Genomic DNA, 21528 nt, shown 5'->3' on the forward strand with positions numbered 1-21528 from the left:
GCTACAGGAGCTCTTTAAACAAGGATCTGCCAGAAGCTTCTCCTGTAGTTGACAGGGCCAGTGTCAGTCAGTTCTAAGATGGACCCACAGCTGACCAAGGCCTGGCCAATTAGTGACTGAGATAATGCCTCTATGAATAACATATTTGAGAAGGTCAGTGGAGAAGGAGGGGAAGGAGGTGCCCTGGCACTGGAAGAAAGATTTCCCTGTGACCTGTGGTGCAGCCCATGGTGAGGCAGCTGTGCCCCTGCAGTCCATGGAGGCCACCAGGGAGCAGAGATCCACTTGCAGCCCATGGGGGACCCCATGCTGGAGCAGGTAAGATGCCTGAAGGAGGCTGTGACTCTGTGGGAAGCTCACCCTGGAGCAAGTTCCTGGCAGGACCTGGGAACCCACTGGGAGAGAGGATCCCACGCCGGAGCAGGTTTGCTGCCAGGACTTGTGATCCAGTGAGGAACTCAGGCTGGAGCAGTTGATACTTGAAGCAATCAGTACTTTAAGGATTGTTTTCCTTGTGGATGACCCACACATCCACACTGGGGCACTGTGTGAAGAGCTGCCCTCCTGCGAAGAACCCATGCCAAAGCAGTTTTTGAAGAACTGTGACCTGTCAGAAGGACCCACATTGGAGAAGTTTATGAGGGAATATCTCCCATGGGAGGGACTCATTACTGTAGCAAGTGGGAAGTGTGAGGAGGCCTCTTCTTGAGAAGAAGCAGCGGCAAAGTCCATCTGTAATGAACTGACCATAACCCCCATTCCCCATCCCCTTGTGATGCTGGCAGGAGTGGAGGGAGAGTCCAGGAAGAAGGAGGGGTGGGTGAGAGTTTTTTTGGTTTTATTTCTTATTTCCTTGCTCTGTTCTGATGGTTCATTAATAAATCAAACCTTTTTTCCCCAAGTTGAGTCTGTTATGCTCATGAAACTAATTGCTGAGTGATCTCCCTGTCCTTTTTTTCGACTTACAAACTTCTATATTTCTCTCTCCCCCGTCCAGTTTAGTAGGGGGAGTGATACAGTGACTTGGTGGGCACCTGGCACCCAACCAGGGCTAAACCACGACACCAATCCAAAAGCCTGAATTATTTCATACCTGGAATTACCTAAAATTTAGTGTCACCTACTTAAAATACTAGAGTAAGTATTTTCATAATTCCATGTATATGCCTCTTTACAGCTATAAAAATTTGGAGTATAAGAATTGTACTCATGGTGTAGTGGTCACTTTGATTGTTTCTCAGCATTTTACTCTGGGAGTTAAAATATCTGTTTTAAAGCTGGTTTTAGCCTGACAGTCAATTTTACGCTTTAGCCAGTCTTCTATTTAATTTCTTCTCACTTTCATACTACTCCAGCAAATCACAGCTTCCCTGGAGAAGGTGATCCCCATACTTGAAGACTACAATTACTGATCTCTGTGGGTCTGAAAGTTCAAATTTCCTCATTTTCCCGCTTTGGGCAGCCATACCACTTTTCTCACAGGAAACACTGGGCCTTTCATGACCTTCTTAGCCCCTCCCTACTTTTACCTATTTTCCAGTTGCAGAGTTCAGTGTTAGTAAAATCAATTAAAATCTTTCAATAATTATGAGTGATTTTTTTTTCTGTTAGTATTTCATTTGCAAAATGATTGTCACTGCAGTACATATCTTTTTGTCAAAAAAATTTAGAGAAAGCTCCACTTGCAGCAGCCAAACAGAAGCTTGTACCTGTCTGAGTTCCATCTGTGCTGCCTCTACACCAATGCATGCAGCCTGGGAAATAAGCAGGAGGAACTGGAGATGTGGATGCGGATGCAGAGCTACGACCTCATTGTGGTCACAGAGATGTGGTGGGACAGCTGCCATGACTGGAGCACAGCCATGGAGGGTTATGTGTTGTTCAGGAAAGACACACTGACAAGGTGTGGAGGTGGAGTTGCTCTCTATGTGAGGGAGCAATTAATATGTACTGAACTGTGCCTGGGTGGGGATGAGGAGCGGGTAGAGTGCTTATGGGTAAAAATTAATGGGCAGGGCAAGGCAGGTGATATTGTTGTATGAGTTTGCTACAGGCCACCTGATCAGGAGGATGTGGATGAGGCCTTCTATGAACAGCTGAGAGCTGCCTCACGATCACAGTCCCTGGTCCTTATGGGGGACTTCAACCACCCTGATATTTGCTGGGATAGCCACACAACCAAGCAAACACAGTCCAGGAGGTTCCTACAGATTGTTGACGACAACTTCCTGTCGCAGGTGATCGAGGAACCAACAAGGAGGGGTGTGCTGCTGGGCCTGGTACTGACGAATAGAGAGGGCCTGGTTGGTGATGTGAAGGTTGGAGGCAACCTCGGCTGCAGTGACCATGAGATGGTAGAGTTCAAGATCCTGTGTGGAAGAGGCAGAACACAAACCAGGACCGTGACCCTAGATTTCAGGCGAGCCGACTTTGGTCCCTTCAAAGATATACTTGGATGGATCTCATGGGATATGATTCTAGAGCACAGAAGTGCCAACGAGAGCTGGTCAATCTTCAAGCACCACTTCCTCCAAACCCAGGATCAGTGTGTCCCAATGCGCAAGAAAGGAGGAAAAGGTGGTAGGAGGCCTCCATGGATGAGAAAGGATGTGCTGGGACAACTCAGGCAGAAAGCAGCCATCTATGAGAGGTGGTAACGGGCTGGTTTCCAGGGAACTTCTGGAGAGAGTCCAGTGCAGGGCCACAAAGATGATCAAGGGACTGGAAGATCTTTCATACAAGGAAAGACTGCAGGAGCTGGGGCTGTTCAGTCTGGAGAAGAGGAGATTGATCTTACTAACATTTACAAATATTTAAATGGTGGGTGTCAGGAGGTTGCGGCACCCTTTTTTTTCTATAGTAACTAGCAACTGGACAAGGGGTAATGGGATGAAGCTGGAACACAAAAAGTTCCACTTAAGAAAAAACTATTTCACTGTGAGAGTGGTGGAGCCCTGGCACAGGCTGCCCAGAGGGGTTGTGGAGTCTCCTTCCTTGGAGGTCTTCAAGACCTGCCTGGACATGTTCCTATGTGACCTGATCTAGGTGAATCGCTAAAGGTCCCTTCCAACCCTACCATTCTATGATTCTATTATTCTACATTTGTGTTGTGCAGGAATCTGAGAAGAGTGAAAGAGATCTCATTTTTTTTTCCAGCAGAGTGTACACAGCCTCCTGTTACCATTTAGCAGAGAATGACAGACTAGAAGCTGGGTTTGCTTCACTGGCATAGTACTGCAGAGAGAGGACTACAGCTGCTAAGGACAGACCTTATTGCTCTCTACAACTACCTGAAAGGAAGGTCTGTTCACCCTAGCAACAAGCAATAGAACAAGAGGAAATGGCCTCAAGTTGCACCAGGGGAGGCTCAGGCTGGATATAAGGAGGAGTTTCTTTACTGAAAGCGTTGTCAGGCATTAGAACGGCTGCCCAGGGAGGTGGTGGAGTCACCGTTGCTGGAGGTGTTCAAGAGACAGGTGGATGTTGCACTTAGAGAAATGGTCTAGTGGTTGATAGGACTGGGACAAAGGCTGGACTTGATGATCTTAAATGTCTCTTCCAGACAAAATGATTCTATGATTCTGTAATTCTATGAAGATGGTAGTAAGCAAAGTAAGATGGAGTGTTGCACTGCAGCCTAGAGAGAAGCTCTGCATAACACCAGTGTAACTGGACCTAGAAAGAAGAATGTATAAAAATAAGTATCAATATCAATAAGTATCAATAAGTATCAAAAGTTTATGCTGGCAGGACTTCTGCCAGTAAAACCACCTTGTTCAAACAAGGCCAGCAACAGGAGCCTACTTTGGAGGGGATACAGGTTATGAGGTATGTTGGCCTGAGTGCTGGTGGGCAGAGGGCAGCTGGGCCCTCCCATCACCTCTCGCACTGTGTGAGCAGCCAGCAGGATGCCTGCTCATGAGGCTGTGTATGCCACTGCTGCTGCTGGCCTTGTTTGAATCAGAAAGTTTTACTGGCAGTTCTGCTGGCCTGTGCTAGCTGTTTTGGCACGATGTATTCGCATTTGGCTGTTTTTTTAAAGATACAGTATGTCCTCTGAGCATCAGGCTTTTATCAGCAAAGGAAGTCTGGCATTATGGGATGGTAACCCAGAATACCTTGTGCCATATTTAGTAGATTACCTTCTGGTAATTTTTTTCAGCATATTGTAGAGCTGCCATGTCACATCATAAAATCTGTGTAAATATTGGGTCAGATTTCAAAAAACTCTTCTACCTTGTGCAATAATGTATTTTATGTGTTGTTTCTCCATCTTGCAGATTTCTCACTTCCAGAAACCCAGAATGTATCAAACAGCAGAACTCTCTTGTTCATTTAGGGCAGATGAAAGGATTCTTTAAAGAGCAGCCTAAAATATTGGGTACTGTGGACAAGTGAAACATAGAGACAATGAATGGTAGCTAACTATTTGCAGTAAGTATTTGCTAAACTACAAGAACAAATTGTAGTTTCAAGTTATATTGTGAACCCTATATGCAAGAAAAATTCAGAGTTGGATGTCACCATTGTCTTAACCACATAGCATATTCACCCTGAGTTAAGATCTGCTTAGAGAGGAGTGAGAGGCAAAAAAGGTGGTGCCAGCTTTCTGGAAAGCTATGCCAATCTGGGCATTTTGGCATTATTTGGGGTGCTCAGTCTCCAGTGAGCTACGCAAAATTAAGTATTTCCTGCTGCATGGTCTTTTGATGTTGGGTAATGTACTGGAAATAAGAGACAAACCTGATACAATGGGCTTTGCTAACTGTTGGGGAACAGTAGATAAGGTTTACGTCCAATTCAGACCCATCTTGTTTTGAATACATAAAATGAAAGCAGTGTCTCTCCATGGTGATCTCTCTAGACAGTATTTTACATCACTGTTGTTTGGGAAAAAGCCCATGCTTTCCTCTCTATCTATACTGTTGTCACTAATAGAGTTACAAAGCCAACTCTGGCAGCACAGAAAAGGCAGATCTGGTGTTTGTAAAAAACAAGACCCCTGTAATGGGGAAGAACAAAACAACAAAAAAAATCCAAACCAAAACAACAAAATATCCACCAAATGGCTAACCTCTAATTTAGCAGTCTCCTGCAAAAAACATCAAGGGTCTCAGAGGGTCCCTTCATCTGCTGAGCAGAGTTTCATTCTGTTTCCCAAATTCAGCACAAAGTCAGTGGCAGTGCATTGTGCTTTTTCCATGACATTTCCAGATACTAGAAATTCCTTAGATAGCTATCATGCATGTAGAATATATAGATGGATGGAAAATACATAGAGCTTAGAAACCATATGCATGCATGGAACCTGCTGGCCCTCTGCATAACCATACTTATAATGTGAGCTCCCCAGGAACGAGTCTGACGTTATGCATGTCACTTGTGGTCTGTGGGCAGCCTGTATACATGCAGTCAGTGCAATGTGTTCTGGACATGTCCAGTTTATCACATATTCACAGATATTCTGCTTAGCACATGCATAGAAAGTCTGGCATGACTCTGTACGTGCACATAGACTGAGACTGCTGTCTTGGATTTTCTGGATAAAAATCAGGATGTCCCATTTCTACAGAACTATTTACTCAAAATATATATTCACTCATTTGGTTCCACTGTCACTAAAAATCATCTAAAGTAATTTGGGTTTGTTCCAATGATTCTACATGTTATTGGTTTAAAGCAAGTGTGTTCTGTAAATGATGAATCTGCTCACTCACTGCTTTGCAATAGCTTTATATCTGCTCTGTCAAAGTTTTGGTTTGTACTTTTTGGACTTTTGCCACATACTGGCATTTCAGTTCTCTTAACATACTCTTAATATTCTCTCCCACCAGCAGCTGGTAGATAGACTTTGGCAGGAGAATGCATTAGGAGGGAAAGGCAAGGAATGCTGATGTAGAAACTTTGAGAAAATAAGTAAGATCATCATGTTAGTACACCAGCCCTAGTACGGTGAATTTCCTTCCTCAATTTACTGCACGTGTTCAGTGAGTTCCCTAAGGGGTTTTGTATCTCAGTACTTCTCACTCTACTCATGTCTCTGTCCTCAACGATCTCTTCCGATTTAGCCAGTTCTTGGTATCTTTCACCGCAGGCTTACGTGAATGATGAGAGCAATATCTCAGCACAGAGTGCTGTCTGCAATGAATGCACAACTGTTGTAAGGTGTCCACAACAAGCTGGTCATAAAAGGAACATTGTGGACCACTAAACTTGAGGTTGTGTCTTGTGAGAAAACAAACTGCCTCTTCTTCACCCAGCACTGGCTCTTAGCAGTCTTGACTTTTAGGCTTTACATTGGATTATGGCCTCCATGATCTTCACATTTTCCTTCCATATCTATTGATTCTTGAAAAAAGGCTGTTTCCTCAAGTATTTCTTCCTGCTCCACCCACAGAAATTTGAGTCTTAAACCGAGAAGCTGTATCAAAGTCATGTGGAGTCCTGTCAGTCTAGTCAGGTCAAAAGGCAGACTAGAAGGAAAACAGGCATTTCTGTAACATACCAGGGATTTCCAGTCACTGGCAGAGGAAGCAGAATTAACAGGAAATCAATGAAAGCAGTCATTGATATAGGGACAATTGCATAGTGGGTGTGCAACTGGTAGATTGCTCACAATGCTTAGTTGGTACAAGAGGTCCTTGTGTGTTGTGTGTCAGCACAAACCTACCAACTTAAGGGTATTTCCCTTGGGAAGCTTGAGTAACTTCACCAGGAAAGCTCAGGTTTTTATTGACGGGACTGAACAGTGAGCATGGAGAGAATCAAGTGCCGGCCAGAGTTAGGGTAAGGTGCACAGTGCTGATGATCGGCCTCCAGCTGCATTGTGTGTGGCTGCTCTCAACCCTTTGAGCTCTGCATTTCAGCCAAATTCCAGTTCAGCTCACTATCCACTTAAATGGCCCATACTTCATCGGTTTGTGAGAGCCTAATGGCAAAAGCCTACAGCATACAGTGTTTTCCCCTTATCCACCAACTAATCATCTTATCATATACCTTGTGCTCTTTTCCTGTGACAGATTTCCATGCTAACTATGATAGAGATCTTCATAAATCTGTTTGATTAAAACTTATTAGGCCACCTAGTACAGGAGTTGTTTCTAACTGCTGTAAAATGAACTGCTTTTACCTGCCTTTTAATGAGCTACAAGTGATATAGAGCTTCTTTAACAGCACACATCAGATGGTCTATGCAAAGTTGAATATAACAGGAAGATTTTTGTCTGGATTGGGGATGGGACTGTTGTTTTGTTTTGAAAAAGAGGAAAGAAATAGGGTGAAATGGGGATTGCATTCCCACTTTTGTGTTGCTGGAATTGCACCAGAGGCTGCTCTTACAGGTTGTCAAGTAGGATCAATGAACACTCAGCAGGCAAAGTGTTTAATGCTGTTAACAAAATCATAAATGAGATGAAATATAGGCTGTGTATGGTGGATATCATTTCCAAAGCATCAAAACATGACTGAAGTTTCATTTCCAGACAGATTTAAGTTAGCCAAACTGAAAATTGAGACTGGATATCAGCACAAAATCCCTTTCATGATTTTCAAATGTAAAAAACCCAATTTGAATGAATATGGTATAATCAAATATTTCATGTTTTTTCACTAGTTAGGCAGAACTGCTCAGAACACAATGCTTTTACCTCAGCAGTCTCTTGAGCAAATACTGGCTTTCTTATATCAAGTTAATTTTATGTTAGGATGATACTTCCATCATAAAGCAGTGTTATTGAAAACAAAGAGATTTAATTAAGTACCCACATTTAGAATAGGTGCTGAGAAATTTCATTCGATAAAAAGCACATGAGAAAAGGGATTTAAGTGAGAAAGTTGTAAGAGTTAAGGGATAACAGAGAGATATCAGAAAAAAAACCTATCATTGACAAAGCTCGGAAAATGAATAAAAAATTAACTCTTAAATTTGATGACCTAGAAAATAGGGGAGAAATAATGTGCATATGAAAAGGATTAAAGAAGAAGCCAAGAAGGAAGGCTTAGTGGATTTAACTGGGTGGATTTAAAATTTGTTTAAAGAATGATGAGATGATAACAGTAAAAAGAGATTCAAACTAGCTTTACCAGGAAACAGATTGACACATTTTTCTGTGAAACTTCACTTGTATTATCTCAGGAAAATAAATATTTAGAAGAAAGTAATAGAATGAGCTAACCATGAATGACCTCAAAATAGCATGTAGACACATACATTCTTTTGGCTTTTAAGAATATACAAAGAAAAGCAACAAGGTTTTCGTTTCTTCTGAGGTATTGAACTTGGCTGCAAAAGAACGAGGACTAGATGTCTATAACTTAGAAATAAAGTAGAAGCTATTAGAGATAATGGCATATGTTTTGTAAACCAGGTAGGGTTATATGGAGATCTTTTTACTGCTATCATAAAGCCTATCAGAATCCAAAGAGGAACTGAAAGAGGATGTTTTTCTAGAAGAAGGGAGCATAACAGGATTATAATAGTATTCAGAAAGACAAATTAAATTTCAAATGTCCACAGGGTTCTTTTCTGACAAAGATGAGGAAGCAAAATTTATGATGTTAGCAATCAATTAGTAAAAGGAACTTAAAATTGGTAATTTATATATATTTACTATAAATATATACACAAGATGAATCTCTTTGGAGAGTGCTTTCAGATATATCTGAAGTATGTTATAAAGGAATCAAGGAAGAAGCTTGGTCAGAGGGCACTATATTTGTTGAATTTTTCTCTTATTTACAAAGAGATAATAACCAGCCTTTTATAGCAGTTTTTAAATAAATTTCAAACCACATTCAGAGATAAAGAACAAAGACAGTACTTGTCAGTCATAAACAACCCACTTGCTCCAACAGGCCTGTCTTTGTTGTAGTTACATATCTGGAGATTTTCTGATATGGATCACATTACCCATCCCAGTAGCAGGAAGCATGTGATGGAGCATCTGGTGCAGCTGAGCAACGGGGTCCTGAAATCTCGAAGTAGATGCACCTTTGGCAGGACCTCGCCCACGAGGCAGCTTTAGGGGATACCACTCCCAACAAAGCTCTCCAAATTGTGGGACAGATTTTTGTGAAGCTGTGCTACTGACAAAGTGAAAACGGCTATTTGTTCTCCAGGAGGCCAGCAAGAGATGCGGTTGGACTGATTCAACCGTAAGTGCCTGACTAGTGACCCAGGCAAGGGGTTCTGTGGCTGCCACTACACTGTGACATAGTCCCCTAGGTTTGTTTGAGTGTGGAAAACTTTCAACGTCTCCCAGTTCCAATCTGTAAATCTGACCTCCGAGAAAAACTATCATACTGGTGACATCTCGTCTTTCCAAAACAGGTAAAATTTGTCAACCCTAAGCTGGGGCTTTTGCCACTCGCTACTATGCCCTAAACGTGGTCTAAACAGGCCGGTGAAAGTGCCCTCCACCAGAGAGCCACCGTCCTAGGGGTCAGCGCTGTGGCAGAAACCCTCACTCCTACTGCCCCTACCCATAGGGTCCCGCGACAAAGATGCCGACGGGCATCCCCTACCCCCACTGTCAGCCAGCAATCCCCTGCGGCCGGCTCGGCCTGCGCGGAGCTGCGCAGGCGCCGGCAGGTGTCGGCGCAGGCGCCTCCGGGCTGCGCGACCCGCACGCGCGCAGGTGCGGCTGAGGGGAGCGCGCGGCGCGTAACGGTAGCGGCGCCTTAGTGGGGCCGTGGTGTCCTTCGGCGGAGGTGAGGGAGAATCTCATCCAGTTTCGCCGTGCTGCAGGGTTGGCCGATCTTCGCCCGTTGGCCGTGGTGTATACTGTTGCCATAGGAACAGAGGGCAGCGGTGTCGCTGAGCGCTGCTCGTGGCGGAGAGGGTGAGAGGGACCGGGGCCTCGCGGAGGCAATGGCGAGTCTCGACCCGCCACCGCTGGGGAGAGAGGGTACGGCGGGGCCGTTAGGCGGGCAGAGCGCCTTGGCCAGCGCTCGGTGCTGGCGGGAGCAGTGCCCCTCCTGACCGTAAGACTCATCCTCGGGGGCTGCTGCCGGGCCGCCAGGGTCCGGGAACCCGGGCTGAGGCGAAGGGCTGGCGTGTGCGGTGAGTCAGGCGGGAGGCTTTGAAAAAGTGGCGGGAAGACGAGAGCCTCCGGTCCGTTCCTGGCAGTTTGCTGCCTACCGTGTCCAAGAGAGAGCTGTGTTTGCCGCGCTTGGGTTGGTTACCCTGCAAAGCCTGGGTCTGCTTTTATTCCACAGGTGCTGCTTCTTCTGAGGAGTTCCTTTTGGACATGTTACCTAACAGCTGCACTGAAAATCTTGCTACGTTGAGGGCTGCAGGCTCAATTGCTGGTAACTTTTCTTATTTCTTTTTTATGGTGACCCATTATTATTTCACTCTTACTAAACCTGTATTTTGGGTACTAACTATTCTAGAGATCACCTTGGGCAGACAGAACCTGGATTCGCACATTGCTGAGCTGTGGTCATTGCTTGAGTACAGGGTTTCTCCTCACTGTACTTAATGATTGCAAGTATACCTACTCTGTTCTAGCAATTATTGACCTGGCTTTGAGATGAGAGACAAGATGTCAGTCTGATGGAGTTGGCCATGTTTCTCTCATGTGCTGATTGACCCAGGTGCTGTGAGGGTGCAGCTGTCTCACTTCTGGAGGACTAATCTGGGGTTCTCTTACCCTGTACTGCTATCTGCTGCTTTCAGATCATCCTGTACAGCAGACACCAGATGTCTGGAGTACACAGCTAGGAAAAAAATATAAGAGGTCAAGTATGGCTTTTCAGACACTAGTATGATACTCTTCTACTTTCCAGTAGAGAGTCACACAGGAGTTCTTAATCTGTGCAAGTTAAAAGCTACTCGGAAAATGATGACACCAGTGGGGGACAAGATCTCTGTGTATCAGTTATGCTGTCCCCACTGACACTGTGACATTCCCTTTATCTATCCCATGTTATCTGTCCCCTGCTGAGATTGGGGAGCAAAATGGGAATGCTATTGGATTTTCATAAAGAAGCGCTAACTATTAGAATTATTTCTTATTTGCAACTAGGATACTTTAATACCAAAGATACTTTATTTTTAACAAAACAGAAATTCTTACAAACAAATACAAAACAACACAGAACTAGTCTTGTATAAACAATGAAAGCCAAGGATAAAACCAGCTTTTTGCGGGGCAGCCAGTGCATTTCTTCCCCTTCTACTCTTGTTCTGCTCCTTCACCCTGTACTTCCACTTTCTGGTTGTTGCACTCATTTGTTGCACCTTATTTTAAATTAGTCTCTGGCATTAGGATTGAGTAATTCTGATACCTTATACTCAGTGAAGTCAAGAAAGCTTCTGGTGACTGGAAAGTATTTCTCTTATACACAAATCTAGGTAGTAGGTTTCTAGGAAGAGAACTGGCATAACACAGCTGAAGGTGCTTCCGTAAAGCTTCTGGGGGTGTGGGATGTTGGAGAGCAGATGGAGGTTCCTTCCTGAGTGTTGCTGCAACAGCAATTTCTTGATGCTTACGTGTTTCAGCCTCGGGTGTTATTAAATACAGGGTACAAATAATGTTTCTCTTTCAAGAAAGAGGTGGTGGTCGTACTGTGATGGCACAGCAGCCGAACCCATTTGGAGAAAGAATTTCTACTTGTGGTTCTTGAATAAAGAGTAAGCTTTCTTACTCTATCATATATAAATATTTAAATATATAGATAGCTCATATTTTATGGCACTCCTCACTTTTTTTCTCTGTGTTCTGTTACATAGTCTGGCTAATAATTATGGGACATAAGTTAATAAAAGATAGCCAAAAAGTGGATTGATTGTTCTTCCTTGCCTCTGCTTATCAATTACTGATAACTGTGCTTCAGTTACTGATGATAAATACCTCTTTGACTTGTTAGTGATCACCCTTACCAAGGGCAGCTTCCTTAAACCAGGTATTTCGTGAGTTCTTGGAAAAGAAGGTGTCTCTCTGCAATGTGTTATTGAGCTCCTGTTCTGACTGTGGTGTATTTGGCTCCCTCTGAAAAACTAAAGGTCCTCCAAGTCAGGTGGTTTTCTTCAGTGTTTTCCTACAGAACTGAGAAATAGCAAGGGAATTGCAGTATCGATGAGCCTTATTTTCTACTACTTCAGCAACGTCTTCAATATTGTTTGTTGGGTTTTTTAACTACATTGCAATAGCATAACCATTAATGAATCAATAGTTTGTAACTTAAAGCTAGCATTGTATTCTGTGCCTTCCATCTGTATTATACAGTGTTCTTCCTATGCACTATTTGCAGCAGAATGCAAGCTTCAAAGAATAAAAACGCAAAAAAGGCAGAACCATTCTACAAGCTTTCAATGCCAGAACAGAAAACCAGTTCAGAGATTATAAATGAAGCGAGAAGTTTTCTACGAACAATAAGAACTCGGAGACCGTTTACACCTAGAGATGATCAAAGGAAACTTTTTGGATCTGGATCCTCACGAGCTCTCCAAAATAGACCCCCTTCAGTTTTTAGGTACTGTGCCTTTAGGATTTTTTCAGATAACCTTTAGCAGCAAGAGATTTGATTCTGTGATTATGTTTCTGGTGGCTTTTTTTTTCCCCCATGTTAATCTGTATTCCTAATCACATCCTTTCCCCTCTTCTAATGATCCTTACTGTTGGTGTTAATCTAAATGTACAGGAAGTTCCCTGGGATTAGACCTACCAGAGGCACTCATTACTGTTGTATATGGAGAATAGTATAGGAAAACAATCTGTAACTCACCTCTTTCTTAAGACAGCGTGTGCTTCTAGTTAGGCTAGTGTTCAGTTTTTCCCTAGAAACTCCAAAAGATTGCTTGTTTCTGTATAAACTGTACACTGGATCTTTTTTCAGAGCGTTCTTGGATCTTTTGTAATACAAAATTGTAGGTCTTGAAGCTTGAAATGCTCATTTTTAAACAAAATTTATCCTACATCAAAATTATTTCTGCGTAGAGTTTTGTAATGTAGTATAATTCAATAGATCTGTCTTTTATGGCAAAAGAGAAACAAAGAATATATCTTGGTCTTTTTTCATCCATTTTCCCAGTCATTTTTTGTCTCTCCTTAATGACTGTAGGGAGGAGGTGTGAACTGTATTTGTAATATTAGCTGTCAGGCATGCCAGAAAGGATGTGGAAACGTGTTTGAGTGACCATATAAGTCAATGTTTGTGTGGTTTTCATGGCAGCATGACTTCAGGCACTCAATGTGTCCAGTATTCCTGACTGCGTGGTGTAAGGCAGCAGTCTGAAGGTGACTTGCCAGTTGGTTGGTGAGCAGGTAATGAGGTCTCTGTGGCTGACATCCATGCCTGTTCTGTTTGTGCTTCTCCTGTGTATGGGAAAGAGCATGCTTAGGCCTGCACAAACCTGGATTTTCTGCCCTGCAGTGTTCTACAGCTTGTGTTCAATAGCTTAGGCACTAACCACTGTTGGGTTTTTGCAGTAATTTAGCCTTATATTAGAGACTTGTTATAGATGTGTAGGAAATAAACTGTATCATGGCAGGTGTGCAGGCAATCTTGTAATTGTTCTCCCTTGATTCCCAGATAACCTGAGTTAAATAGCATTTGTGCAAGAAGAGTGATAGTGTAAAAGTTCTTCCTTTCTTCTTGCTTTCCCCCGTATTCATTGTCAAAGAGAAGAAGCAACTAAACTCCAAATACCAAAAAAAAATCTCCCACTTTATTCATGTTATTTTTAATTTCTTTATGCTAGCCTTCATGCATCCAATTTTGATTTGTCTGAATCAAGACCAGTGTCTGGTGTTCATCTCAGCCCACTGGATCATGTGAGTACTCTGGAAATAACTCATGCAATACTGACATAAAGATATGTATATCAGTACTGTTAGGAAAAGATGTGATTTAAATAGGTTGGGGAGAAATGGAAGCTTGTCACAATGTTAGTCTGAGACTTGCAAAGTCAGTTTTGTCTTTTTTTTTTTTTTTCCCTGAAAGAAACCTGAAAGTAATTTAAAGCATTTAAATATAGCGTTGTAATTCTAACATTAACAAGAATGAGCTGACTTGAGTCAGCTTTCCTGTATAAGGTTACTAAAACAGAAAAATGTCATGAGCCAGCAACATGCCCTTGTTGCTAAGAAGGTGTCTAATGGTATCCTGGGCTGCATTAGGAGTGTTGCCAGCAGGTTGAGAGAGGTTCTTCTCCCCTTCTACTCTGCCCTGGTGAGGCCTCATCTGGAGTCCTGTGTCCAGTTCTGGGCTCCACAGCTCAAGAGGGACAGGAAACTGCTGGAGAGGGGCCAGTACAGGGCCATCAAGATGATCAGAGGACTGGAGCATCTTCCTTATGAGGAAAGAATGCAGGAGCTGGGGCTGTTCAGCCTGGAGAAGACTGAGCAGGGACCTCATTAATACTTAGAATGGTGTATGTCAAGAGGATGGGGTGGCATTTTTTTCTGTCGTGTCCGATATCAGGACAAGGGGTTATGGACAAAAGCTGGAACACCAAAAATTCCGCTTAAACATTAAGGGAAAACTATTTTACTGTAAGAGTGAGGGAGCCCTGACACAGGCTGGCAAGGGAGGGTATGGAGCCTCTTCCTCTGGAGGTTTTCAAAACCCACCTGGATGTGTTTCTGTGTGACTGATCTAAGCGAACCTGCCTTAGCAGGGGCATTGGACGTAGATGACCTCTAGAGATCCCTTTCAACCCCTACCATTATGTGGTTCTGTGTAAAAAGAAATCTGGAGAAAATTACCAATGCACAACTTGCCCTTTCTGCTTTAGCAGTGGAGATAGGTTAGTATACCCTAAATGTAGAACTTGTATTAGTTGTGGGAATTGTGGGGAGTGCATCTCATCTGCTGACTGTCTCCAAAGTACTGTGGACATCTCTGAATCAGATACTAGAATCATTATGGTTGGAAAAGAAGTTTCAGATCATTGAGTCCAAACAGTCTCACACTGCCAAGCCTACCACTAAATCATGTCCCTCAACATCTTATCTATGGATCTTTTAAATATCTCCAGGGATGGGGACTTCACTACCTCACCATGCAGCCCGGGCCAGTGTCTGACAACCCTCTCAGGGAAAAAGTTCTTCCTGATCTCCAGTTTAAACCTCCCCTGGCACAACTTGAGCCCATTTCCTCGTGTTCTGTCATTCATTACTGGAGAGAAGAGATTGACTCCCACCTCACTATCAGTCTGGAGACTTTCTAATGGATTTTTGTATCGTAAGGAAATTAGTAGAGGAACTTGATCTTTGAGGGCAATGTGTTTATATATGGCACAAAAGTGTTTTGTACCAATGGTTCAGGGAGCTGGTCACATCCTCTAGGGTACAAGATATTGACATGAAGAGAGCTTGAACTTCCATGTTTCTGGATCTTCATGATTTTTCTCGGTGTGACTGGAAGTGTTACATATGATAAGAACACATTTGAAGATATCACTTTAGTGCTCAAAAACAAATAAAGAATAGATGTGCCTCTAGAATTGCTAATGCATGTCTTAGGCACAACGGGTTTTTTTTGACAAGTAAGCATGCCGCAGATAATGTTAAATTGGTGTTTATGAGGGAAATAAATAATTCTATGTTTGTTGCTCTACTCAGGCAAGTTTTTCTGTATTTTCTGCACCCCTGAGTATTTGCTTTTATCTGTCTTTCCGTGGTAATAATGGTATAGATACTATTCCACTGAAAAAATTGATGTCATTAGATTTTGAATATGGAAATTTCTTAATGTGCAAACCTATGTAAATTACCTGTTCCATCCTGAATTTAACCCATTGTATAAATAATTTGTTGGCATTTTAATTTTTTTGCTTATATGAAAAAAGTCATTATCTGGGCTTTTATTAAAATGTCACCTTTATCTTTGTCACAGAAACCAATATTAGGCACTTTTGCAAAAGATGAAGATTCTTCCATTTCCCTTCCAAATCCTCCTGTCGATACTGCCGAGGTTAGAAAAGTCAGCAGTGGTCGGGCACGCTTATTTGGAAGAACTAAGGGAAATTTCCTTTCTACTGAAATGATTCCTCCTGATCAGAGTAAGAATGTTTTGATACTTACTATTTTCCCGGAAAAAATAACTACAGGATGTATCTTAATGTCATTATTTGTATGAATTAGTATATTAAAGGACCTGCCGTGTCCTTTCAGAGTAAATTTTTAAGACATAATGAGACAGCATCATCTAAGGAGATTCCCTGATGGAATATTGAACATAAAAGGAGGATTAAAAATTAATGGTATGTGTTGACGGGTCTCCAAATATGTCATATTTGTTGTTAAGAGTTTCATTAGTGAAGATTTACTAAAGGTTGCTAAACATGGGATTTAAAAGTAACTTTTTTTGCAAATGGAAAATGAGTTGGCATCTTGGTTTCCTGCACATTAGCTCATAATAAAATGTGCTGGAATTCTGTGTTTAGGACACATTTGTAATAATGACAATTCTTACATTGCCTGGGATTGTTACTTTACACAATAAACTGAAAGTCTTACTTTTTACCTTCATACAAAATAAATCTTACACAACAAGTACTAAACTTCATTATTATGTATATATTCTAAAGATATATATTTATGTCATGTACTCCCATATATAGTTTAATCCATTAACCTTAATAAGTTGATGTTACTAATTGTAGAAGTTGAGAACCCAATGTAGTTATAGCCTGAATTTGCCTCTTCTCCCCTTTGGGGGTCATGCAAATGTTTACATAAGATTTTTTGTGGAGGTTCTTATCATATGTACATAACAAGGTACAAGATTAAAAGCTACTGTTTTCTTGAGTTCCTTCATAGTATTCAGGTCCTGAAATGCAATCACTTGTTTCACAAAGTGTAATCCACCTATCTGTAAAAGGGAAATAAAATAAAAATGGATGAAAGATTAAAATAATAGAATCACAGAATGGTAGGGGTTCGGAGGGACCTCTAGAGATCATCTAATCCAAATCCTCTGCTAAAGCAGGTTCACCTAGATCCGATTGTACAGGAACTTGTCCAGGTGAGTTTTGAAAACCTCCAGAGAAGGAGACTCCACACCCTCCATGGGCGGCCTGTGCCAGGGCTCCCTCACTCTTACAGTAAAATAGTTTTCCTTAATGTTTAAGTGGAACTTTTTGTGTTCCAGCTTTTGTCCATTACCCCTTGTCCTGACCCTGGACACAACTAAAAAATGTATTGCCCCATCCTCTTGACATGCACCTTTGAAATACTTGTAAGTGTTAATGAGATCCACTAAAATGATAAAAGACGAAGGTAAAAGACTTTAAGAAATTATGTTCATAAGAAGACTTTTGAGTACTTTGCTCTAAATAGTCTTAAGCTTTCTCACCTCTTAAACTGATAGAAGCAAATTTTGATAATGTCATGTGACTAATTCATTTTGAGTTCTGCTGTATATTTATTATTTTAAGAACACTTCTACAAAATGTATTCTCTTTGGCTATTTCAGATAAAGAGAAGCTAGATTCTGAAGAACCAGCTATGATGAATAATCTTTGCAGAATTAATAACGACTTAACAGAGCAAAAGTCATACACAACATCTCATGATAAAAGCAGACAAATAATTTGTAATGAGCGCATCAGCAGATCAGAGAGGGAAGACTTCCTAAAAGGGACAGCAGGAAATTTTTTATTTCAACTGAGAGGAGAGAGGTTGGTATTACTCAAGTGTGGTAATTTGCGTCTTCCACACAACTCTCTGTCTAAATACTCAATTGTGCAAGTATTAAAATGTATGAAGTTGGATGGAATTTGAAGCTGGAATTTTGAAGTTCAAGGCTGTTGTTTTAAGGTACTATACATTCTTCCATCCACAGATAGAGATGTGTTTTCAGTCTGGTATTGGGGAAGAATGTGATGATATACAAAAACCAGTCTTCAACTCATTGGCAATAAAGGCAGAATTTACTTGTGGCTTTAATGTTGGGGTCTTTTTAGTTCATTTTTCTTTCAATGAACCAACAGGTGTAAGACATGAATGAGACTTATGTGCATGCAGTCTGATTTTGCTAAGCTTAGATTATTACATCTATTCTATGATTCACAAGTCATCTTTTTTTGATTCAGATCTCAATTCTTTCACAGGGAGGAGTATTTCGTGGCACTGTGTTCAGTAAGTGAATCAGTTGCTGCATTAATAGTTGGACAAACAACAGTTTTGTGCTAATAGCGTTGACAGACCTAACAATCTTACAACAAAGAAAGAATTTATTTTCAAAACATCCTCTAGGCACTTGGTTACTATTAAATATAAATATTTGCTGGTAGATGACTTTTAGCATGTTTTTATGCTTAGGAAAAAATAGTTCTCTGGATATTCCTAAACACCTTTGATATTAAGGAGTGTATTCTTAACTTTGTAAAATGGAACACCTTTCATTTACTAACTTGATGGTAGTACTGAATAGTTTAGACAGTGTTGTCCATTGAGAATGTTACAGCAAATGTTAAATAGCAGAGCTATTGTTGCATTCTTCTTTTAAAAAATGAAATAAAGGTCATATTCTGAGAGACTGGACACTTGTGGGAGCAAAGAAAAGGTTTCATGAGTGTGGAAGGTGGTAAAATGAGAAAATAAGCCCAGTGATTTAAAGTGTGGGTGAACGAAAGTAAGGCGCCAAGGAGAATGCTTCAGTGCAAGATCACTTTCTCCCATTAAAATCAGTGACCCAAAGGCCTTTTTAGGTAAAGACTGTATGGATTATCATTCAACATAAGTTACTGTAATTTGACTTCTATTTAGCAACAGTGTGGTGGGAAGTATCCAAATGTCTCTATTAAGAAAGAGTTGGTTGATATTTCCATTAATTGGAAAGAGTTACTTTCTTTCTATATTACAATTTTAAAACTTGCAGGTGTGATGGAACAGTTAACTCATCAAACATTGTTGCTATCTGTTCAAAGTTCTATATTTCTCTTTTACAAGCTTGAGAGCTCTGCAAGTTTTTGTTACTGGTGCTTTACACAGTCACCCATACAGTGGTGTTTACCATAATTGTTGAGTTTTCTGGTAACCCGAACCATAGAAAGTCATGACTTACCTTGATTACCTTGGTAATTTCTGAGTGACTGGCTTCTCTGAAACATTCTTAGGAACAAGAAAAAAAAGCCTATTACTGAGAAGACTGCTTGTTGCGGCATGAGGTCTTGTAGGATATTTTCATTCTGTTTTCTCCATGTAAAAGGAGTTTTGCAGAATATAAAAACTTGAAAGGGGAAGGTGATATGTTTTCAGTTTTGTATTCTTCAAATATCTCTATGCATATTTGAAGAATAAATTGTCAAAATTCATTTTGTATAAGCTCCACTGGCATAATTTCTTTATGATTTTTCTTTAATTTCGTATGACTTTTCTGAGTCTTAATGTAAAAGCTAAGATACTAACGATTCTAACCATATAAGATGGAACAGTAATGCATGTAGCTTGTCATATCCATGTTTGAATTGGGGAAAATAATAGTAGTAATACTTGAATCTCAACCATCACTTAAATTAGATCTCAAATTACTGGCCTTAAGATAATAAAAAAAAATATTTTCCAATCTTCTGACTAGTTATCTCCAAAATAGAAGAGTAACATAATAGTCTTCCCTCGTTGTGTGGCATGCGAGACCTGTATTTTTGATAGACCTTTACCTTCTCCTGTGGGTTGTGCATGCTTGCTGTATACTTGAAGCAGATGATTTTTGGCAGTGCTGCCGAAGAGATGCGGTGTGTGCTGCTTTGTATCCTTGCACCAAGGATCATTAACAACATTTAAGTGCTCATATAGCTTAGAGTACCAGACATACCTGCAGTACTGCAAAGGACAAAGATCTTCAACTCGCCCAAGCAGTTTATGCTGCCGACTGATGGAATAGCTCTAGGTAATCTCACTGCTCTTGTACATTCTAAGTCATTGCCAAGCCCTATGCCAATAAACATACTGGTTCAGTGTTCGCACATGATACTATGCAAGTCAGGCAAACCTTGATATATATCCTTTTCTGAATTCAGAGATGTCATTCTTTATCTGACAAGGCAGTTGAAAGGTATCACAAACCCATCCTTCAATATAGTTTGCTGAACTAGGTCTTGGGAGCAGTTGTACATAAAAGATTCCAGTACTGTGAAAGGGTCATTGCAGTAACAGAGTTTTGGCATTCTTTCTCAAAAGAACATGTTTACAGGTACTAGATGATTACTATGATTAGATTGCATCTGATTCTGTGGCATAAATACTTGAGGCATCTTGTGTGAAGTTTAAAGATGTTTTCTATTTAAAGTACTCTGTATTCAGGAATAACAGGATTAAAGCTTAAAGGAACTTTTACTACCTAGAGTCTTGTCATTCTCCATGTGAAGTAGTTGTACCAGCCTTGATTCTCTGTCCCAGTGATTTAAAATACTTGCAGGAATTAAGGAAGAGTGCACTTCATCCAGGAAAAGATGTATGAAGCTCCTTACCCTGTTTTCCCCACAGTTCCTTTATATGTACCAAAATAAGTTCTCTAATAAAACTGGTTTTTTCTGTTAATGGTGAAACTGTAGAGCATGGCAGATTTCTACTATTAATGCTCTTTTTTTAAAAAAAGAACAGAGGGGAAGTATTTTATTCCAGCAAGAGACTTGCTCACTTTCCATCTCAGATTCTTTTGTTGTCCCAAGGACTAAAGAAAGGAATGAACAGCACTAATGACATCACTATTGCTTTCTAAAGAAACACAAAGACACTGAGGGGAAAAAAAGAGAAAAAGACCTTTTGAGGGGAAGTTATTTGTCATTTTTGTTTGTAATTCTATTCTTCAAATACCCATCTGGTTGTAATAGACTAGGTATATTAGTTGAAGCAGATTTGAATTTATTGACATGTTGCCTTAGGAGAGCAAGGAGCAATTTCTTACAATCATAAGGAAGCTAAATTTTGTTTACATCTTCATCCAGAGATTGTGCCTTGCCATCTATTGTGATTGCTATAAAAATGAAACTTCTCAAATGTTTTCTGCACTCATCTATTTCAACAGAAGTGTCAACACTGATGGCAGATTTTCTGATGAACAACAACATTCTCCCTGGTAAGAAAAGATGATTTTTCTTTTTTTTCTCCTCCAATTTCTCAGTGTTCTGAAAGCTTAGATGTTGTTCCAGGACTCCTTGGAAACATAGGTGCCCTCAATGAGGAAAAGCTTGGTGGAAAACTGTTAATTCCCAAATGGTGTGGTCTACACTTTTTTTTTAATCAGTGATTTTTTTTATAAATAGCTACAAAAGGATTAGAAGGTTCTGTAAAGATCTGCTATGTCCTATTTGCTGTCACCATTGTTGTCCTTATTAAATGCGTTCTTCACGGAATCCCTGAGAGGCATTCATCAACTGCTTCCATTAGGACTAGTTTCTTGTGCTTTTGAGAGTGTTGGAATGCTTCAGTAGAAAATGATAAAAGCAAAGGACAAGTGAATACTGGAAATCACTTCTGTCTGATTGCTTAAAATAGCTTCACATCTGCGCACAAAATATTAATTCCTTTTCTCCTCAAAGAAAAGGATTCCTACAGAGGAGATAGTTTTCTTTCT

The 21528-nt window shown here is 40.8% G+C and overlaps 1 protein-coding gene across 1 annotated transcript in view; it reads left to right on the forward strand.

Moving 5' to 3' along the window:
- The first annotated feature begins 12259 nt into the window (after positions 1-12259).
- Positions 12260-21528, forward strand: part of ARMC2 (armadillo repeat containing 2) — a 58190-nt gene continuing 48921 nt past the window's right edge. The window contains exons 1-5 of the mRNA XM_010203789.2: positions 12260-12477; positions 13706-13778; positions 15844-16009; positions 17425-17629; positions 20980-21030. Of these exons, the coding sequence (XP_010202091.2) occupies positions 12260-12477; positions 13706-13778; positions 15844-16009; positions 17425-17629; positions 20980-21030 (713 nt within the window). The remainder of the gene's footprint in view (positions 12478-13705; positions 13779-15843; positions 16010-17424; positions 17630-20979; positions 21031-21528) is intronic.

The sequence above is a fragment of the Colius striatus genome, chromosome 2, assembly GCF_028858725.1.
Source record: "Colius striatus isolate bColStr4 chromosome 2, bColStr4.1.hap1, whole genome shotgun sequence".
NCBI classification, from domain to species: Eukaryota; Metazoa; Chordata; class Aves; order Coliiformes; family Coliidae; genus Colius; species Colius striatus.